This window comes from Choloepus didactylus, chromosome 2 (assembly GCF_015220235.1).
Source record: "Choloepus didactylus isolate mChoDid1 chromosome 2, mChoDid1.pri, whole genome shotgun sequence".
Classification (NCBI taxonomy): domain Eukaryota; kingdom Metazoa; phylum Chordata; class Mammalia; order Pilosa; family Megalonychidae; genus Choloepus; species Choloepus didactylus.
Window position 1 is genome coordinate 182,115,994 of NC_051308.1, and position 21,976 is coordinate 182,137,969.

The window sequence follows — 21,976 nt, forward strand, 5'->3', positions numbered from 1 at the left end:
TTGTTTGTTTGTTTTTAATTTGGCTTTTGCAATCACACTTGCTTTGTAACATTATTAAAACAGATTGAAAATGAATACCGAAAACATTTGGTTGCAATGTTAAACTTTATGTTCTCAGAACCAGAATCTCTTCCAGAAAGGAAATACATTTTGTTTCCAATTTATAGGTATTGAAGGACTAAGCATTATCTAAAACATTAAAATATATATTTTTGTTCCCATAGAGGAAGCCGTAGAGCAAAAACAGCAGTGTCCTGATGCCTGCTCTCCTGTAAATTAGTGGGGCTATGCAAATTGTTAGATTACCAAGATCAATGCTTTCTGGTACAATATTCCTTCTGATTTGGTTAATCCAGTCAACCCGTTTTTCCACGATGCAGAGCTTTAGAAGAGACTGCTTATATTATAGTCTTACAGGAGTTATTATCTCTACCCTACTGCACAAATTCACCACACACAGGGCTTCTTTGTGCCCAAGGTCATTACAAGCGGGTTTCTCCATAACAGGTCCTCTTGGAAGGCTCACACCTAACATTTTCCAATCCCCTCCTAGCATTTCTGCATGACTACCAGGATCCATAAACAACAGCATGCCCTGGGTTTTGTTTTCCTGTTTGACAAGTGACTGAACTTCAACAAGGAAGCCATTGAAAGAAAATAAAATCCTCCTCTCTCCATCACTCATTAGAGCCCTCTTACATAAGATACGGTGCCCCTTGAAGCTAGTTAGAATGTAGATAAGACAGCTTAAGGCTGGGGGTGTATTTTAAATGTCTAAAAAGCAACAGGTACTTTTTCAAGCAACAGGGACAGAGCACGACCCAGAAGAAACTGAACTTACATTCCTCTATTTGCTAATGTAACCAATGCACTTTCAGGAATATATTCACAATCTACAATTTTTTAAAGTTGCAATGAAATTTAACTGGACATTAGTAGAATTAAGATGTAAGTCATCACACGCAAATCTTTGTACTTTTGTATATTTCTGCAAAACTAAGAGATAATTTGGAAATCCAGAAATGTAGCAATACTTATTGTATACCAACCCCATTGGCAGCGGCCATCTGCACTATTGTTTCTATTGCCGATTTATTGAAATACCGTCCATCTCCACCAACCACCAGTGATGATTCCTGGCGATCTTTTAGGTCTATTGAAAAGAATATACTCTGGATGAAATTCTCCAGATAGCATGGCTTTGCTTCAAAATAATAGGTTTTCTTTTGTAATCCACTAGTTCCTGGTTTCTGGTCATAGTAGGGAGCTGTAGCAAAAGTCAACAGTGGGAGAGGACCTTCTTCCATTTTTCTATATTTCCCAGAAATCCATTCATCAAAATCACTCATCTTTCATTGCCACCACTCGGCTCAGGGAGGAATGTCCAGAAAGTCGTCAAGGGTCCTCAAACCTGAAGCTGCAATGGTGTCACTTGAGTAACTAAAACAGATTATGTCTGGAAGATCACGATCAATGAGAAAGCATGGTTAATTTCTTCTTGTGGCCCCGCGTGAAAAAATTAATGGCCACACACAGAGTAGATCTTCCAAGTTGTTTTGATGAGGACACTGATGCCCACATAACCAAGCCAAATACCTTCAGGTATTTTTGCCTCATTTCTCTGTTAGGGTGGAGATAGCTCCAAGGGTGATGCATGCAGCAGACTTCAGTTGCAAACACCAGATGTCTGCCAGCCTCCACCCTCCAGGTCCAGGCAAAGACAGAGCCAATGCAGTCCTGATGCAGTCCTGAGAAGCAGGCTCATGAACAAGACACCCTGGTATGGCTCTCACTGCTTCTGCCACCCCTTAAACTAGAGCCTCTCTAGGCATTCATCACTGAGAAGGCCATCTGCAGCTGAAGTTGTTCCATGATATCCAACAACTTAAAAGGTCAATCTTAAAAATGGAAGGGAGGGAGCTCAGTTACTTCTGTTTCCTCACACCACTGTTTTGATACCCAAGGGATTTTTGCTTCCCACATGCCATACCAGTTAGAAGAAAACATTCATCTAATAGAACAGATAGATTTAACAAAATAGTACTCAGTTCTTGAAGCATAGAGATCTACAAATATATTCTGAATGACCAACAGTCCTTTGTTCCTTAAATGTATAGAAAGAAGTGATAAGGGTGCATCAAATCATTGCAGAACAGTGAAAAGATAATATCTCTTTTTTTCCTGAGGGCATGAGGTTTCATCAATCTATTATTCAGAAAAATAATATTAACATAAGATTAAATTTTGTTTTTAAAATTTCTGTTTTAAATAGACTTGGCTTTTAAGAAATTTGTTTAGTGAAGGAATTTAAGTCCTTTGCATTTTTTGCCTGAATGAATTTAATATCCCTTCCCATTTGCTCCACGAGGTTTTATTAATAATCTGCTTAACTATATACATGTGTGTTCTTTACCCAGTTCAGCAGAAGTTGCCAATTAATAAGCTCTATTGTCAAGGTCTTGGTGAACTTGCAAAGGATGCTTAAAAAGTTAACCAAAACTAGTTACACCACATGTTTTGGAAGTTTGACATGCATGGAGTCAAGCTCTCATGGGAAATGTGAATAACCACTTCAGAAATAAAATCTCAGCATTTTTCTACCAACCTGTCAAGCAAGATTCAAAAGTGAACAGGCACTGTAAGTGGACAACTGCCCTCTCTGAGGCAAAAATGTCCATATTTCAGGGGCTGCTCTACACAGGAGCGGCAGAACAAAAGTTCCCATGAGCAAAAAACAAGCCACTGGCAAGGGCTTGGTCCCTTTCAAATGACCAATGGGGCCAGCCCATGGGCAGGGAATACCTCCAGCATAACACTCAAACAATGCACAAGACAGGTCTGTCAAGTTGAAAACCAGTAAGCCAGAAGGCAACTAGTTTTTATAGTTTATTTTTGGCTCTTATTTGGTATATCAACTAAGATTCTTTAAAAATTAAATCAAAAAGTGAGCTTGCTTTACTAACAGTCATTTACACATCTACTATTTTTCAACCCACTACAAATGCTCTGGTTTTTTGTTCATACTTTTTACGTTCTGTGCAAAGTTTTCTCTGTTTTTAGATAAGCTTGCAAATTAAGCCAGCAATATGTCTTGACATAGTCAATAATAGATTCAGATTTATGTAATATCAACCTAATAATCTGTTCATTGACAATATCAGATCGACCATCCATATAACTGGTAGTTTTCTTAATGAGATCTGGAACTCCCAAGGTAGATTTAGGGGCACTTGCTCTTGAGGGTTCTCGCACAGCTCCAACCAAAACGTCTCTGCCCACCCACACAACACATTCCCACATTTGCTGGTGGCCTGCCATTCTCCCAGAGAAGCTTTTTCTAAAGCTGGAACTTTGAGAATAACATTCTGAGCAGCTACATATGCCTGGCATGGTGTTTGTCAGTATACAAAACTAAACCAAAAAGATATAATCCTTGCCCTAGAAAAGCTTCTATTCTAAAAATGGGCCTGAGTCATAATTTTATGGACACTATAGAACTCAACCTCATATAAAAATATTACTAGAAGCAGCAATGTTAGATGGACTGTGAAGTGTGGTAAAAAAGAAGAGGCATTAAAAACATTAAGCTTCCGAAGACGCACAGACTAAGTGGGGCAGCTATTAAGAAACTCATTTGTTTTAGCTCCCCAGCAAAGGTTGAACTTCATCTTCAGAAACGTTACTGTCGAGCATAGTGAACCCAATTTGCCCTAATGAATTCGCCTGCATTGCAAGTACTCCTTCACAATGACACAAATTACTTTTAAACCATATGGGGAATTTAAGGATTACTCCCTTCAGACAAGGAACTTTCATACTGGTCTCGGGTCCAATCAATTTCACAATGGCAGAGTTATGAACCCCTTCGCTCCTGGCTTCTCAAAGATTCCAGCTCCATTCTGATTAAAAAAGATACCTTCCTAGTAGAACACAGCAGAAATCACAGACTTTCCAATCCTTCATTCATTCTATCTGTCTTGCTTTAAATCAACCAGATATTTATTGGGCAGCTAATTACTGGGTGGAGGTCCCAGATTCATCAGATGTGAGAATTAGGGAACATGGGGTGTGAGAGAAAATCACTTAGTCTCCCTGTTGGACTGGGGTCACTCCACACCCAGATCTCAGGCTGACATGCACATCAACCAGATGACAACATCACCCTCAATTCAATTGGAAAGTAACTCCTAATTGCTTGGGGTGAGAAAATGTTTTTTTAGTGGGCATTTTTAAACCTAGGAAGATTTAGAATTTAAGTAGAGATGATGATGTAAATCAAACTCATAATATAGAGATACAAAATCAATCAAGCTTAAAGTATTAATACTCTTGAGTAAGTTTGGGAAAAAGCTATGAATATTTGGTATTTTAAGTTGTTAAAGAGGATTTGGGATATTAGCTTATCTAACAAATTAGGCTTGTAATTTAAATTTAAAATATTTAAAATATACAGTTCAGTAACTTATTTAGACTTGTGATTTTAAGTTAAAGGGGGTAAGAAAATTTTATCAAAACTATGAACATTATTAGAACATTTAATAACTTGGAATGTACCATGTTTACAAGTTTAACTTATTAGATCCAGACAGTATAGGACACTAAAATCTGACTAACAGGATCTGAACCCCAGCTTGGCCAGTCACTAGCTATGTGACACTGGATAAATTCTTTAACTTTTTTTCCCTCATATGTCCCCCTACCTCATATGTTTTTGTAATGATTGAATGAAGTAATATATATAAAGTTTTAAAACCAGGGCTGGTATAGCATGCGTTATGCAAGGATCTGCTGTTGGCACTATTAGACTATAGGAGAACAACTTGAATACATTGAAAGTTTTGCTTCTTAGACAATTAAAGAACTTAAAAAGAAAATAAATATATTTGATGTATAAATTTGGAATATACATAGGAGTTTGATTAAATGAGTTTGTAAAGATCACCAAAACCAGAACAAAACAAGTTGGCAAGTGGGTCGGCAGAGGGAGAAAAAAGTGAAGCAGATGTGCTGAAATAAACAGATGAGAGACCAGCAGTAGCTGCCTGGTTCCTACTGTCTCAGGCTTTGGTGGGGCGAAGCTGCCCATCCTACCTCCGGCTTCTAGGAGACGCCCCTCTGGCCTTATGATACAGTTCTCTTGGTGGCTCATTGTAGTCTGACTGGGTTGCTGTTACCTACACCTCTTCACTGTGTTGACCAGGGCTCTGAAGTGCCTGGGTCCTATTTGCCAGCCCCGAGCCAGGCTCTACTTGGCTGCCGCATAAAAGCAAGAAAAGGAAGAGAGGAAACCCGCTTCCCTTCTGCCTTGAGCCTCAGTCAACAGGCAGAGGACCATTTACTAAGCGTTGGGCAGGGTACATAACATTTCCATGCTGCCATTTTATAAAATGTGGATTCAAAATAGTATCTACCAGATAGATTTGAAATGGAAAGTGCTTAGAACAGTGGCCTACGTAAGTTGTTAGTTCTTATTACTACCCCGAATCTGAAAATTTGAAGGTGTGTTTCATGCCTTTGTATTGGGAGAGCCATTGGCTATATACCTTTTAATTGAGTTAGGAAATATCCTTGAAAGAAAAGAAGAAATCACATTAATTTATGAAGAGGGTACAAGATCAGAAGAATTACCAGGGCTAGATGGCTCAGAACTGTACCAAATCCCAAGTTCAAAAAGACCTTGAGGCAGATATTGAAGTAAAAACAAACAAAATAGCTGCCTCAGAACATGTACATTCTTTAGCATCCTTCAGTCTGTTGTCCAACCCTTTACCCATCCATCTTTCCAACATTTACTTTATATAAATTGATTGACTGATTGATTGCATTCATTTCATCAGGCAGTATGTACCACAGAAAGATAGAGAACTCAAGCTGTCAAGAAGCTTTTGGTCTAGGAGGAGAGACAGTAGTCAACAAATCATTAGAAAATTAACTAAAAGGTGCTAAGCTGGGAGCTTACAAGGGGCCTATGGGAGCCCAGAGGAGAGAGAGAAGCTGGGGAAGGTGTTTCTCACCTCCACGAATGCCATTCTTTAACTGTATGGCTAAATCTAAAAACAATTTCCCCAATCTGAAGATGGAAGGGCTTAAGAACCCCTTCCACACGTAACACATGTGAAGAGGACTCCTGTCTTATTAAAAATTACCAATATTCAATGCTTTTGGCCTACAAAAATGGCAATTTTATATGAGTCAATATAATGTGTACTTTTATCATGTTCCCCTTTTAGAGCATTCTCAGGCTCCAAGGGATTTATTTAAATCCCTTACAAGTATTCATTAAGAGCTAAAATAAGAATTTCTCATATTCTAGCTCTTACCAGCAGCTACATTTGTTAATTCCTTGGTAAAACGCTAAATGTCAATAATAGGGATATATAAGAGGTATGGGATTTTTGTTTGTTTTCCAAAGGAAATGAGGATGCTTATTGACCTCGGTGGTGAATGCGTTAACTATGTGATTATACCAACAGCCATGGATTGTACCCCTAGGATGGACTGGATGGTGTGGGAATAAAACTTTAAATAAAAAATTAAAATAATTAATTTAAAAGATCCTTGGTTAAAAAAAAAAAAAGTCAATCTAAAAAATTGCTTTATTTTCAAATCATTCATGGTCATATGTTTCCCTCTCGTGGTTGAAAACGGAAAAACAAGCGAGATTTACCGCAGCCTCCCACGGGGGCGCCCTAACTGCCTCAAGCCTCCCTGCTCACTGCCGGAGTCGCTAAAGGTGGACCCGTTCACCTGAGATTCTGCAGGCATGAGTACTCCTTGGAGTTTTGTGGCAGGTAGTACTTGTCCCTCCATTCAGTGATTGAAGGGTTTCTGGGCTTTTAAGAAGAGGAACAGAGTGGTATGGTTGTCCTCTGCTCATTTCATCACTCAGGGCTTTTCCAGCTATGTGATCTCGCCCACTAGGATGTCCGGCTGTAAAGGAAGTGAATGATGGAGGCCACAAAAGGGAGACATTCTTTTCCTTGGGGTCTTTGTGAACCTGAATTTCTGTTAAATGGGGATAGTAAAACCTCCCTTGAAAGGTTCTGAAAGTAAAATGAAGAAAGGCACGAAGTGCCTACCACGCTGCCTGGCCAAGTACTAGCTGCTCAGTGTTATCCAAACTGTCAGCCTCCGAAAACAGAAAGAGTTACTTATAGGACTGACCACATCCTCTAACACATCCCCTAACCTCCAAAGCAGGTGAGTCCAGGCTGGAAAGAACTGATTCTATGGCTTGGTCTGTGTGATACATAGTTTTTCAACATCTGCCACAGGCTAGGCATATGGGGAGGGGAGGAAGGGAGAAAGGGGCATCTAAAGATGTATCAAGTACAGTTCCTGCTCTAAGCAGAGGGCTTTGGAATCAGACACCTGGGTCTGAATCTGGGCTTTGCCACTCACAGGCTGTGGCACCTTTCTGGCCTGTTTCCTTACTTGTAAAATAGGGACACTGATACCTGCTTACAAGGTTATCATATAGTAGGAGATGAACACAGTAGGTCATCATGTGCCAGGCAGTGTTTCAAGTGTTTTATAAGCATTAACTCACTTAGTCCTCAATAACCCTATGAGGTCAACAGTGTAATTCTCAGCCCCTATCTAATGGATGGAGAAACTAAGGACACAGAGGTTATGTCATCTGCCCATCATCAAAAAGCTGGTCAATTGAGGAGATGAGTTTTGAGCCCAGGCAATCTGACAGCAGAGCCCACACTCTTTACCACACTGTGTTGCCCTCTGTGTAATTAGCAAGTCAGTGGCAAATACTCCATAAACAAGAGCTTTTAAAGCAGCAATCTAAAAAAGGGGGGCATTTTCTCCCTCCAAACCATTTGTGGGAATCCCTGGGATGAGTGGTGGCTCAAGGAGGTGTGGGCAGCAGCAAAGCACTCTTCCTTGACCTTAAGGCTCAACTGATAGCAAGGCTTGAGGACAACAAAGGAGGGCCTTAACATACAGGCACAGGTTATCATAAGACCCAGTTCAAGAATTATCATATGATCTCCAAGGAAAGGGAGAATCATGGAAAACTTAGATTAAGCATACCTAAAAGGCTTTTTATAAGGGGTAGTAATAACATACATTTGAAAGGGGGTCACAGTATTTGTTCCGTAACACATTAAGGAGCTATCAGTTTGCCGAGACTATAACCTACTTTCTTTAACCAGCAGGTTACAGAGCATGTAGCACTGAATGTGAAGTAATTTTTTCATCATGGCAAGCCTTTTAACTTGGGTTGATTGATCTAAATCCATACTGTATAGTGAATGTACAGTAAGTTAAATTACACATTTACAGACACACAAAAATTACCAAAAAATAGACATACAATGTGGCTCTGCTATTTCCTACATTTTATTACTCCAATGTCAGTGAAGGGGCAAGGGTACTGACTCTGCCATGTCCCTCTTTTTCTCTTGTTTTCTTTGGTCTCTATCTCCCTCTAATTTACCACTTTTCTCTCCCACACTGAAGTTTGCTTTCTGATATGAGTGCTATGAAGAGCTCTCTGTCTCTGCCCATTAGTATCCAGTGCTCCCCTTGAAAGTACAAGCTTTTGGCTTCAATCTCTCCTTCCTTAGCTATTACAATTTCTAGTTTTACTCCTAACTGTTATCTGGGTATGAAGAAAGCCTCAGCAGTTAAGGACCTATGTGGTAGAAACTCAGTCATTGGCTGTCTTGCCTTCCCACCTCTCTTCTAGCAATAAAAGAGCTAATAAAAGGTTTGAAGACCCCTGAGCTATTGCTCTAGATAATTCCATTAAAAATGTCCATCTTGAGGAATTCATCAAAGTGGAAACCTGGGTTTGAATCCCAACTCTTGATTCTTTTTAGTATCTTGATGATCTTGGGCAAGTCACTTAAATACATGTGGTGGTTTGAAGCTGTATGTACCCCAGAAAAACAGGTTCTTATATTTAATCCATGTGGGTGCGTTCCCATTGTTAACTAGAACTTATTAATGAGGTCTTAATCCTATTATTGGAGTCCTTCACAAGCAGAATGAACTTCAGACACACAGAGAAAGCCATAGGAAGCAAGAAGGTGAACATCAAGGGAACGTGGAAGAGAAGGGAGAGACGAGGAGACACTGCCATGTGCATTGCCACATGGCAGACTAAGGACCAAGGATCACTGACAGCCAGCACCAGAATGCCAGTCTTCAGGGAGAAAGCAATGACTTGATGATGCCTTGATTTTTACATTCTCTTAGCTTCAAAACCATAAGCTAATAAATTTCTATTGTTTAAGTGGAATTGTTGTATCATATTTGCTTGAGCAGCCAAGGAAACTAAAACACCTCATAAGTCCTATTTTAAAGCCTAAGGCTATGGTGTTATTTCTCTAAAGGCCACCATGTTTTGCATGTCCAGCTCCCTCAGCAGAGACTGTCTTCCCCATCCCTCTGTGTCTTCACTTTTTCCTGGTTTTCTTTTAATCATCCTTCAAGACTTGGCTCAAATACTATCTTCCCTGAGAATCCTCCTTTGAGTATCCCTCCATGCTCTTGGCCCTAGTGCTCCCAAGGCACCCTAATGCCTAATTTCTTCTCACACTCTGTTGTAATGCCCACTCCACAGGGCAGGGACTGTCTTATGCATCCATGTGTGCCCCAAATGCATAAGCACGAAATTGAGCAATGAGAAAATGCTCAGTAAGTGTTTGTAGGATGGAAGGCACCCCTCATATCAAGGAGCAGTTCCTGGAGCAAACAGATCCATCCAACCATTTACTAGAACCATTATCGTAATGCCCTGATGGGTAGACCTGGTGGTATGCAAATACCAAATGCTGTGATCTGTACTTTTAACTCAGGGACATTTTTGCTTCTTTTAGGCTGGTTGCTGTGTTCATTTTGAGCTGATTATTGGGCTGATGCTACATTACTGAAAACTAAAATTCTGTAGAACAGGTTTTGTTTTATTTTGTTTTGTTTTTGTTTTTTGCTTAGGTCCTACGCAAAAAATAAAAAGCAATTCCAATGTGAAAGTTATAGGCAAACAGGTGTGGAACATCTTGATATGTCATTGGGAAAACTGAGAAGAGAAGTGAAAACTGAGAAGGCAGGAGCTAGCTGAGGAACTATTAGCAAGAAGTTTAAAGTGCCTGTATTTCCCATAAAAACCCCCATCAGCCCCACGTGGCAACCTGCTCATATGTGTAAGACATTAAGCTAGGTAACTTCCTATGCATAATCTTATTATTTCCTAAACACCCCTCTGTGACATATTATTTTAATTTCACAAATGAATAAAGAAAGAGCTCAAGCAATTTGCCTAAGACTAAACAGCCTATAAATAGTATATCCAGGAATCAAACACCAAAGATTATACTGCAACAGGTTTCTAAAATAAAAGAAGTAATTTCTAAGCTTCTCAAAATGGTATCACGCCTGTACCTTTGTGGTTATTCTTTAGCACATCTGAGTTGTGGACTTTGAGAGACACTAGATAAAAAACACATGCAGAGATTTGTTTTGGCAGGAGGCTTACATTAGTCTAGTGAGGTGACTTTCCCATAGCAAAAGTGGAATTTCAAAACAACGTGATAACTCACATTTGTATTGTACTTTAGAGTACCCAAAATCTTTTCATGCATATTATTTCATTTAATTCTCCTAATACCCCTCTAATATGGATATGTTAGAATTAATCTTGTTTTATGGCCAAGCTTCAAATAAGTTAAGCAGAATACATGATATTGTAAAACTGATATTTGAACCAAAGTCTTCAATTCCTACCTACCACTAAGAACTAAAATAATTCAGTAAATTTCAGTGAGCCACTAAGTATCCCGTCTTCTATTTTGGCATTAAGTCAGACGGCACCTACAGAAGCACTGTGGATTATGGAGTTCCGAAGCCTTATTGTTGATTATTGTCATTAATATATTTTTAAATAGGGCAACAGAGATATTAGCTATATGCATTAAACTAGCAGCTACACTCTGACCCCTCGCTGTACCCTTGGCTAATGCATCCCTAACTCCTCTTTATCTTTCTGCATTTGCCTCAAAAATCACCCAGTCTGGGAAGACATCCTTGTTCTCCCTTTTCCCCTCAAGCTGGGTTGGGTGGCCCTCCTTTGTGTTCCCATAATTCCCTTAACTTCTCCTCTCATACTAGTTGAGTGGGTGGGTTGAATGGTGCCCCCTCCCCAAAGATATGTCTACCCAGAACTTATAAATGTGAACTTACATGGACAAAGAGTCTTAGTAGATGTAATTAAGTCAAAGATCTTGGGATGAGGGCACCCGGCTTACTGGCGAGCTCTAAATCCAACGACAAGTGACAGATGAGAAGACACAGACATAGAGGGGAAGGCCATGTGACGATGAAGAGTGATGAAAGATTGGAGTGATGCAGCCACAAGCCATGCAATGCCTGGAGTCATGGAAGCTAGAAGAAGCAAAGAAGTATTCTCCCCTGGAGCCTTCAGAGGGAACATGTCCCCACCAACATCTTGATTTCAGACTTCTGGCCTCTAGAATTGTGAAAGTAAATTTCTATTGTTTTAAGCCACTCAATTTTTGTGATAATTTGTCACAGCATCCATGAGAAACTTAATACACTAGTATTCACACCATATTTTTGTAACTACGCATGGATGTGCCTGTCTCCTCTGCTAGCATGAATATCTTAAGTAAAGGACTTTGTCTTATTCATCTTTTTATCCCCAATCACCTCACACAATGGCTGGAACACAAGGTTCTTTTGAATGAGCAAATCCATGCATACCAGGAGATTTACTGCAATGCCAGCATGAATTTCTTGCAGCTTCTCATCTGTGGTATGACACTGGCTTGGGCCTGGTAACCAATCCACAGATCCATCCTGAAATATCTATTTCCATTTCTGGTACATGAATCATACCAGGTTAAGGCCCCAAATCAATGGGCCTGCAACTGAAATATACAGCAACTGTGATCAAACCCAAGGGATAATGTTGTAGACAGAGACAGGATAGGATATCCAGGGGGTAAGTGTGGTGATAGATGCAGAAGAGCCTCCCCTAGGCCCATCTCCTTGTCCCTTCCCTTTGCCCTCCTATGGTCTCAGTGTGTGGAATCATCATACTAACTGTAGAACCACAGAGCTAAGCTTGTTTACTAAGCACTTACAATGTCAGGCACTACGGTAAAGTGCTTCACAAATCTTTTTTCATTCTCACATGAATCTTTCAAGGCAGATATTATTATTTTTTCATATCAAATATACAAATGGGGAAACTGGCTATGGTAAGTTTTGTGACTGTTTTTCTCAGTTTGACTAGTGGCAACTGTGTGGCCCAACCCAGAGAGCCAGCTGGCTTTCATGACAGGTGTCAATCTTACTCCTAATTCCATCTGAGTTTCCTACATGAATTTCCCTTTTGCTTCATCTTAAAACTGTCCTTTAAAATGTATTTAATCTTGCTCCATAGAATGCATTTTTCTAAGTTTCCAAGGAAGCAGTGTGACATACTAGCTTTTTTTACTGAAGCAAAAGGCCTCTCCCTGTCCCTGTCTGGTTATGCCATCCCAGCTCCATTTCCTGACTTCACTGCAATCATGGGACAATTTCTCAGAAGGTGGGCACCGGCTTAATGTTTAGGTTTCTGGCTTCTGTGACTTAGAGCCGGCAGGACTTTCTTTCTAGATCAGGGCCAGATAAATCTTCATTTTTCCTGCTTGGGTCTTAACAAAACTTCCCAATGTGAACAACTCCTAAATGCCTTAAGCAAAGCATGTTCAGATGTGCACCAGAATGGGAGATAACTGTACCCCCAGGCCACCACAGTAGACTGAAGAAGATAATCAGAATGCCAGAATCTTCCTCAGCCTGAACTGCCTTCCAAGACCCTCTCTACATGTCTGCATGCTCAAACAGTATAAAATATTTTAACTAATTTTACATGATTACACCAGAGTGTATTCATCTCACTTAGTCCTATTGCCTTCAAAACAAGCACCTTTAGAAGCAATATATTTAATAAAACAATGCTGATATCATCCTAACATTTCTGGAACTCTATTTTTGGGGAAACTGTCTTTACAATCTGTGGTACTTTCTTTGAAAGTCCTCAGTCATAACAAATTTCATCCTTTGAGAATATACTTAACTTTGAAAAGAGACAAGAATTGGCTGGAGCCATGTCTAATGAATAAAGTGGGTGATCAAACCTTATTACATTGCTTTAGGTGAAAGATGAGGCATGACTATAAAATAATGTGACTGGTTTTCCTAGGTGACCCATAAACCAACTGGCGGGAAAGTAATTCCCATAGAGGAGTTTCAAAATGCTCTGAGCACTAGACACATCACTGGAATAAGTGTACAGTTCCCAGAGTGGCAATTTGGCAGGGTACAAAACTAATTTGGATATATAAGTTCAAATATGTTTGTAAAAAAAGAAATCTGATTGCTTACACTCATGAAAATGAAGAAGCTATTCTCCTAGAGAAATTTCTCTTCCCTTTTCTTGACAGCCTGGTTTGCTTTGGACAGAGTCTGCTGAGAAAAAATACGCTTAACTCCTGCAGGAAGTCTATGCTGGCCACACTCCATCCCACCCTGACCTCAGGCTGGGCAAATGCCCCTACTGAGCTCCCATACTATCTCTTTTTCCTTGGGTATTAGCTCTTATTATACTGAGTGATATGTCTGTTTATGTGTCAATCTCGCCCACTTAACTGGAGACTCCTTGAGAATAAGGACATCTTCGACTCTGTATCTACAATATCCAGGACAGTGTGGACAGAGGCATGAGATACTAAGTCTGACGCTGTTGATATACAAATCCTTTACCTTTGCTTTCTCATGTTTCCAGGGCTTTCCTTGCTAACTTACCCTGCCTGGCAACCAAAACTGGACAGTCAGTCCACATAAAAGCTCACATACAAACTTAGAGACTGAAAGTAGATTAGTGGTTGCTTAGGGCTGGAGGATGAGAGAAATGGAATTAACTGTTAATGGGCACAGAATTTCTTTAAAGGGGGGGACAAAAATATTCTAAAAATAGATTGTAGTGATGGTGGCAGAATTCTGTGGATATACTAAAAAACACTGAATTGTATACTTTAAATGGGTCAATTATATGGTATGTGAATACATACATAAATTAGTTTATTTTAAAAATAATTTTCCATGAGAACATCTGTGCCTTGGTTCCTTTCTAAGGTGGTGGTTGGAATAAATGACAGCCAAGGTGTCTTCCAAAAATTTAGTTACATATCTTGCCTCTGTAACTCCATCATTTGAAATTGGCTGAGTGATTTTCACCAAATCTGGAAGACTGTGGTAGAAGCTGTTGGTTGTCCCCCCAACATCAATACACCCCTTCATTTAGTTTGAAAGAATCCTCAATGTTTAGCTTGACAACATGGTAACCTCTGATAAGGAGTATGTCTTCCTTTCTCTTTTTTCCCTTCCTGCAGGCTAGAATGGAGATATGGTGATAGTCGGCCATACTGGACTAAGCAGATGTTGACAGCACCCTAGGGAAGGCTGAGCAACAAACATCGGTCCTTCAACACAACGGAGCCACCACAGCAGCCCTGGACTGCCCACACCCAATCTATTACAGAAGGGGTTCTATTACTATAAACTTCTATTTTGTTTAAGTAACTAATTTTGGAACTCTGTTATAGGTAGCCAAACCTACATTTTAATTAATAAGAAAATCTGGTATTCTGTACCAAAACAGAATATAAAATACATGACATTTGCATGCTTTTTTTTTGTCATGGCAAACCATTTAGTACAATTGCTACTTACTTTACAGATCATAAGTTAGATCACTGGCCAATGAAACCTGTAGCTCCCAATAGGTTGGGAGGATTCAGAACACGAGTGTTTACTGTCTACTTCTTGCCACAATACAGAGAGGAGCTCAGGCTAGAGCTAGCTAATCTACAGAAATGGAGTTACAGGTTTGCTAAGGGAAGTTTTCTTTGATTGTGGTATGCAAACTAAGTTACCCAAGTCCAGTAATTTGTGGCAGTGCAGAGCTGAAAGTGCCAACTATTTGTTTACCCATACATGAAGTATCAGGCTTAGCAGAAGAAAAGGCTGTGGCCTCAAGTCTTTCCCAGGTATTTTGGTTTGGTAAAGTTGCCATTATGCAAAATACCAGAAATGGATTGGCTTTTACTAGGGGATTTACTAGGTTACAGATTTACAGTTCTAAGGCCATAAAAGTGTCCAAACTAAGGCATCAACAAGAAGGTACCTTCACAGAAGGAAGGCCAATGGTGTTTGGAACACCTCTGTCAGCTGGGAAGGCACGTGGCTGGCATCTGCTGGTCCTTTGTTCCCAGGTTGTATTTCAAAATGGCTTTCTCCAAAATGTCTCTGGGTTTCTGTCTCTCTTAGCTTCTCTCAGCTTCTCTCAGCTCTCTGCTTGGTTCTCCTGGGGCGTTTCTCTCTAAGCATCAGGCAGTCCTCTCTTAGCTTCTCCTGGGAGCAAACTTTGGATTACACATCTTAGCTGCTCTCCAAAATGTCTCTCTGAGCTCCTTCTCTCCATAAGCCCTCTTAAAAATACTCCAGTGAACTAATCACTGGATGGATGGGGTCACATCTCCATGGAAGTAATCTAATCAAAAGGTCTTACATACAGTTGGGTGGGTCACATCTTGGAAAAAACCTAATCAAGAGCTCCCACCCTAACCAAAAGACTAATAAGTGTGCCCGCACAAGATTGCATTAAAGAACATGGCTTTTTAAGGGACATAATAGATTCAAACCAGCACACTAGGATTCCCTGCCAGACAACAGGAACCAACCCACCAACAAAGATCAGATTAAGGATGCTGCCTTCTTACCCAAGCCTATTATTTCCTATTATTTTGAGGTGGTCATCAGCTATGGAGAAATCCAGGAAGGGGCAGAGCACAGAAACCAGTAAATAAAACTCTGTTTTCATGCTTTTTGACTCTACGTAGATGAGAAATTTCGCTGTGGTTACCAGCACATGGAACTGAAGAGACCAAAGGCTATTAAGTTTTTGAGTGAACTAAATAGCCAAAGAAATCATAAATCTGGCCAGCAAAAGCTTCCCCTATCCTCCTACTCCCAAACTTTCATCAGCCAGAAGGAGGTTGCAAAAGCTGTGCAGCCCCCAAAAGCCTTTCAGGGGCTACACTCCAGTGTCAACTTCCAAGTGTGCACACAGGATAGAGAATAAGAGAACTCTTTCCAGAGGGCAGAACCAGGGCACCCAGGACTCCCCTGCCAGGGACTCTGCATTCCCGGCCAGAAGAATGTGAACACTAATATGACATGTGTTCCCATCCTTTCCTTTTCTTAATAGGAGTTTTTATTGTAAACGTCTTCTTTTATTCAGCTAATATGTATAGTATATGTATGTTGGGAGGTAGAGGGCTAAGTTGTCTTTAAATTTATTGGATGCTGAACCACAAGGAGCCACATATAGACCTGTTGGAGAGAACGACATCACCCAGTTTGTGGACTCTGAACTGACTCAGTAACTGGAAGGAATCTGGGTGTCTCCGATGGGTAGGGGTGAATGTGTGTGAGTTTTTTTTTTCCCACTGATAATTTTTTTCCTTTATTTAAACATTCCTATCTTCCTTGAACATAATCTAAATTTTCTGTATGGCCCATTTTAGAAGGAATGTTTAGAGTCATGTCATGCAAATATTGAAATAATATAAATAGATAAAATACAGTTCTGGAGCTGGTGCACCACAGCCTGCCAGCAAGGGAAGACAGTGTTCATTCCTTAGACCCCATACTTGTTTGGATGAGATTTGGAAGTTAGGGGAGGTCTTATCATTATCTCACCTGGAAAACAAAGAGGTAGGTGATTTGTCAAGAGATTTGTCATCTAAGTGCAATGTGAAGCAAGCGTCTCACGCCATAAACCTTGGAATTGGCATTACTCTTGTATTACTATTTCCTTCAGAGTACATTAACTGGGCTGCTGGCTTTTTAAGTCTGCACTTTCCTAAGAAGTATAAGTAGCTGAGGCTTTACCAAAAGAGGGGGCAGTCTTCGCAGCAGGGTGGTGGACCACTTGGCTCCCGGATCTGAAGGTTTTTCTCTTGGATATCAGGGCTGGAAGGCAGCCCAGTCTGAGAGGCACCCAGGTCGCTTGCTGGAGCCCCGGGATGTGCTCTGCCGTGGCTACCTCTCTGCCTCCTTCTTCTCGAGCCATCCTTTCCTTTCTCCTGCTTCCCTGAAGGTGTATTTCCTGCTGGCAGATGCTGGAAAGCCCTTCAGAGTTTACTCCCCATTCTGGCGAAAGCTGGACACTGTTTTGCAGCTCTTTGATTCACCAGAGGGGGTGAGTTCAGAAGGTTTTACCTGGAAAACTTCCTTCACTGAAGGATGGCTATTGGCGTCCGGAAAACCTGTTAGCTGGGAAGGCACGTGGCTGGGGTCTGCTTGCTCAAAGGTTGTGTTTCAAAAGGGCTTTCTCCAAAATGTCAGCATCAGCTTTCAACAGCCATCTTCAAAATGTCTCTGTAAGTTGCTCTTGTGAATGTGTTTTATGGGTGGGAATGAGAATGGGTTTGGTTATCTGCATGGCCAAAGAGATGAGCCATGGCAGAAAATTCTAGGTGTTCTTCCCTTTCTTAAAGAAATAGAATCACCCACTTTTAGCTGGTCACATGACCTCCCAATATAAAGTTGACATTTTTCAGCCCCTCTTGCAGGCACATGTGGCCAAGTGACTAAGATCTAGCCAAAGGACTGTGAGCAGGAATGAGGCGCAATTTTCAGACTGTTTAAAGGAAAAAAGCACTGCCCCTTCATCTATTTCCCCTACCCACTACTGGAATGTGGCTGTGGGGTGGGGGTGGGAGGAAGCCACCTGCAACCAGGTCGGCAAAGGCAAAACCCTAAAGATGGCAGAGCAACAAGGTTGAAGGAGGCTGGGTCCCAAAACCATGAATCCATCATAAGAGTCTTGGCCAGCTAGCACCAGGCTATTCCACAAGAGAAATTTCCATCTTGTTTAAGTGAGTCTCTGTTACAATAGCTAAACCTATGTAACTGAATAAATGGTTTGACTTAAAATATAAGCTCAGGGTGTACCTGGAATTCACTTTGGGGACTCTAGGAAGGCACCTCTGAATCTCATCTTCCAGAGCAGCTAAAACTGAGCTACAATGGGAGGACCAAGCCTTTTCAGGGAAAACTATCAGAGAGTTCAAATCTAAGCCAAGTAGAAAGCCACAGAGACAAAGAGCTCCAAATCACATTGAATTATGATTGAGGTGCTTCTCATGTGTGCAACTCGGAGTAGCAGCAGGAATTTGCAGTGGTGTCACATCATACACAAATTTATCTTGCACAAATTTAACTTTATATAACTGACAGGGAGAGGAAGGGGAAAGAGTGAGATTTAAATAGCATGGGCAATTCTGCCACCATTTTACCCAATGAGCATATGCTTCTCAAAGTATGAGCATCTTGCTGTGCTGAGTGTGATTCTGATATTTAAAGACACATACTGTATTGCTCATGTTTATTTCCAATGTACTTCCCAAAGAGATTTTAAAGATGATTTTGACTGTAGTCAAATTTCATCTTCTACTTTAATTCTAGAAACGATCCCATATGAAGATGCGACTCCCATGTTAATTGGACGATAGCGATTTGTCCCATTAACCCCAGGGAGGCCTGATAGTCCTAGAATTATATCCTTCTGTCTGTTTCCATTTTTATATGAATCATCAAAGGAAGAAAAACAACCATGCCTTGCCATGGATTTTGCCTCCTCTTTTACAATATGATTCCATAAACTGGTTTCAGTTCAGTCCAATAGTGAGAAAAGTGGCCTCAACTCAAGTAACAAGGTCTGTCCACTTCCCCACTCCGAATGCTCACTAACTGCTTAAAACTTCGCCCAAGACTGACAGTGTTTTCAGCCACTCCTAGAGGGAATCTGGCGTTTGGAACACTGTCCTGGAGGTCTGTGTTTTCTAGTGTAACGTCATTCACATTCTAAGAACAGTGGAGGCAGTCCTCAGTCTCTTTTCCTGATTCGGTGACAGTGGCTAGGAACACCTGAGAGGTGTAGAGAGGAAATGAAGCAATGCATGTGGAACTACTTTGTAAAATGTAAAACATGAGGTGTGTTTTTAGTGCAATTGCTCCTTGGAGTGACGACTATGATAAAAGAATGTAATATTGGGAGTGTCTACAACCTACCTCTTCATCATGCCATGCTTTCTCACCTCTGGTTCTGCCTGGAACACCCTTCTCTCCTCTTCACCTTTAGGTCTCAGATGAGTTGTCACTTTCCTGCTGAATCACTTCCCTGACTCAATCAGGAACACCTCTTTTCCTCTCTCATGGTTGGCCTGCTCACCCTCATAATGTGCTTACTGCACCTTGCAGCATTGTTGGTTTGCTTGTCTGTACCCCACCTGTCCTCCAATCCAAACCTACTTGACTGCAAGTCCCCAGCAGATGAGGATTGGGCCTGTTTTGTTCACTATCATATCCCAGGAGACAGTACAGTAATTGACCAGCTGATCTTGAGCTCATTGCCTGTGTTTGTGGTCCTCACACTGGTTGGTTTTGTCCCCAAATGGCTACTACACCACACTGATTAAGATCTCTGGACTCACACAGTGTAGCAGTCATTTCACCTGACCCTTCAGCAACAAAGATGCTTTTGAGCACGTAGGGAGTACAGTATAGAGGACTAATATTTGATCAGAAGGACTTTTGTCACTTACCCTAAAATCCTACCCTGAGGTAACCTGGGAGGAAAGTACTGTTTGGGCTGAATCAAACATGCTCAATAGCAGTCAGAAACAAATTCATATATTAGTTGCCAAAATAAGCCATGTAATATATATCTATAGGAAAACACGATCTCACCCTCCTTACATGTCATTAAAAACCGTTTAAAGGGAAGAAACTAAATTTAAATCCGGGAAGACTCCCATAAGTTATGGATGGGCACTTCAAGCCAGTGTGGTATAGACTTGTATTTCCCAAAATCATTCTGTGGAAGAGGACCATGGGATCCTCTTGCAAACTCACAGAACTCATTTGTATGTTAAAAGCTCTGAAAGGTCCTACTTAACAATGTCCAATCCAGTTTTCCCAAATTTTAAACGAGGGAACTATAATTCCCAGAATTACTTGCTCTGGGATATTCTTATTTACGGAAAAGAACAACTGGATGAAATATCAGAAGAACTGAGTCCTAGTTCCAGCTCCACCATTTACTAGCAAGTTGGAGAAGCCAACCAAATTTTTTCGTACTACCAACTATCTATCACATTTGATCTTTTCATATATGCTTTGGAGCCGTCATGGGGAGAAAAAGGCAAGAAAACGTTCCAGTGTCAAAACATAATGTTCAAGCTATTTCTGTTTCATGAATTAAACCTTTATTGACATGATTTGATGGCAGTCCCACTGTGGTTTATTCAGGGTTTGACTCACCTTTTCTATCTTTATGCCTCAGCAACGTTATCTCTTAGTTCTGGGAAGTAACTGGAAGAAGCAATGGGAGGGGGGACTTCCTTTACTTAAAGAAACAAACAATTTATATCCATTTGCATATCCCAAGGCAAAGGCACATCTTCTTCTCTTTCCCAAACTCATTCTGTGGAAGAAAACCTTTGTGATTTTTTTCCCTTTGAGGACACCAAGTGAGAAAAATCTTCTCCAAATCCTCCCAACTGAAGCCTTTGGTGAGCCCTGAAATACTTACTTCACATGCTCAGAAGCCATTTTTAAAAAGTGAACCCCAACTTTGAGCACAGCTTCAAAGCCAACAGATTGACTTTGCGTATGTCTGTGTGGACTTCAGAGGAATTTAGGGGGAAAAGAATGGATCAGTTCAAACTTTCCTGCTTAACTGTTCTTAGAGATGTAGCCCACTCAAATCATTCCCCTGAAAGTTCTTCTAAAGTGCAAGAGATCAAACAAATGTATTGTAAATTATTTGATCAGTGCTGATTATATCATTCTTATTATATCTCAGGATAATACAATAACATTTTATTTGTAATATACCATACATACAGCTTCATAGTATACTGGGGCCCTTGTTATAGTGAAAGCTTATATTACATTTGTTTATTGGGAACATAATTTTATAATGTTAAATCATTAAATATGCTTAGCCTTTACCTTTAACTATTCTCCTTGCTTGAAAGTCTTCTCACAGATATCTACAGGGTATACCCTTTCACTCAGGTCTCTGCTCAAACGAGGTTTATCAGAGGGGTCTTTTCAACCACCTCACCTCACTAAAACAAAAAACAAACAAAAACCCATCTTACAACACCCTCTCCCTTGATCATGTATTTTCCTTCAGAGCATTTACCTTCACCTGACACATATAGTGATGGTCTGTTTCCTGCCACTAGAAGGTAAGCTCCATGAGCATAGAAACGGTGCTCTGCTCACTGGTGTATCCCTATTCCTAGAACAGGGCCTGGCATATAATAGGTGCTCAATAAATATTTATTGAATTAATGAATTACTCTTCCCAAGACAAAATATCATTATTATCTATCTAATCTTGTTTACCAAAAGAAGCATTATATGGGAGAAAGTATTTGGAAACCACATAGCTGATAAGGGTTCAATAATCCAGAATTTATAAAGAATCCTACAGCTCAACAACAAAAGACAAATAAAATAACTCAGTTAAAAATGGGCAAAGGACTTGAATAGACATTTCTCCAAAGAAGAGATACAAATGGCCAAAAAGCACATGAAAAGAAGCGCAACATCATTAGCCATCAGGGAAATGCAAATCAAAATCACTATGAGATACCATTTCACACCCAGTAGAATGGTTACTATTAAAAATTGGAAAATTACAAGTGATGGAGAGGATGTGGAGAAGTAGGAATACCCATTCATTGTTGGTGGGAATGAAAAATGGTGCAGCCACTGTAGAAAACAGTTTGGTAATTCCTCAGAAAGTTAAATATATAATTACCATATGACCCAACAATCCTAGTTCTACATATATACCCAAAAGAACCAA

The 21,976-nt window shown here is 40.4% G+C and overlaps 1 protein-coding gene across 3 annotated transcripts in view; it reads right to left on the minus strand.

Annotated features, from left to right (window-relative positions):
- PGM1 (phosphoglucomutase 1) overlaps nt 1-21,976 on the minus strand; it is a 79,857-nt gene that overhangs the window by 45,430 nt on the left and 12,451 nt on the right. Inside the window, exon 1 of one of the 3 annotated variants that reach the window (XM_037827022.1) lies at nt 1,050-1,412. The exons of the other annotated variants lie outside the window; for them this stretch is intronic. Within the exon in view, the coding sequence (XP_037682950.1) occupies nt 1,050-1,349 (300 nt within the window). The 5' untranslated portion in view covers nt 1,350-1,412. Of the gene's footprint in view, nt 1-1,049; nt 1,413-21,976 lie in introns of those variants that run through there. 3 annotated transcript variants of the gene reach the window in all.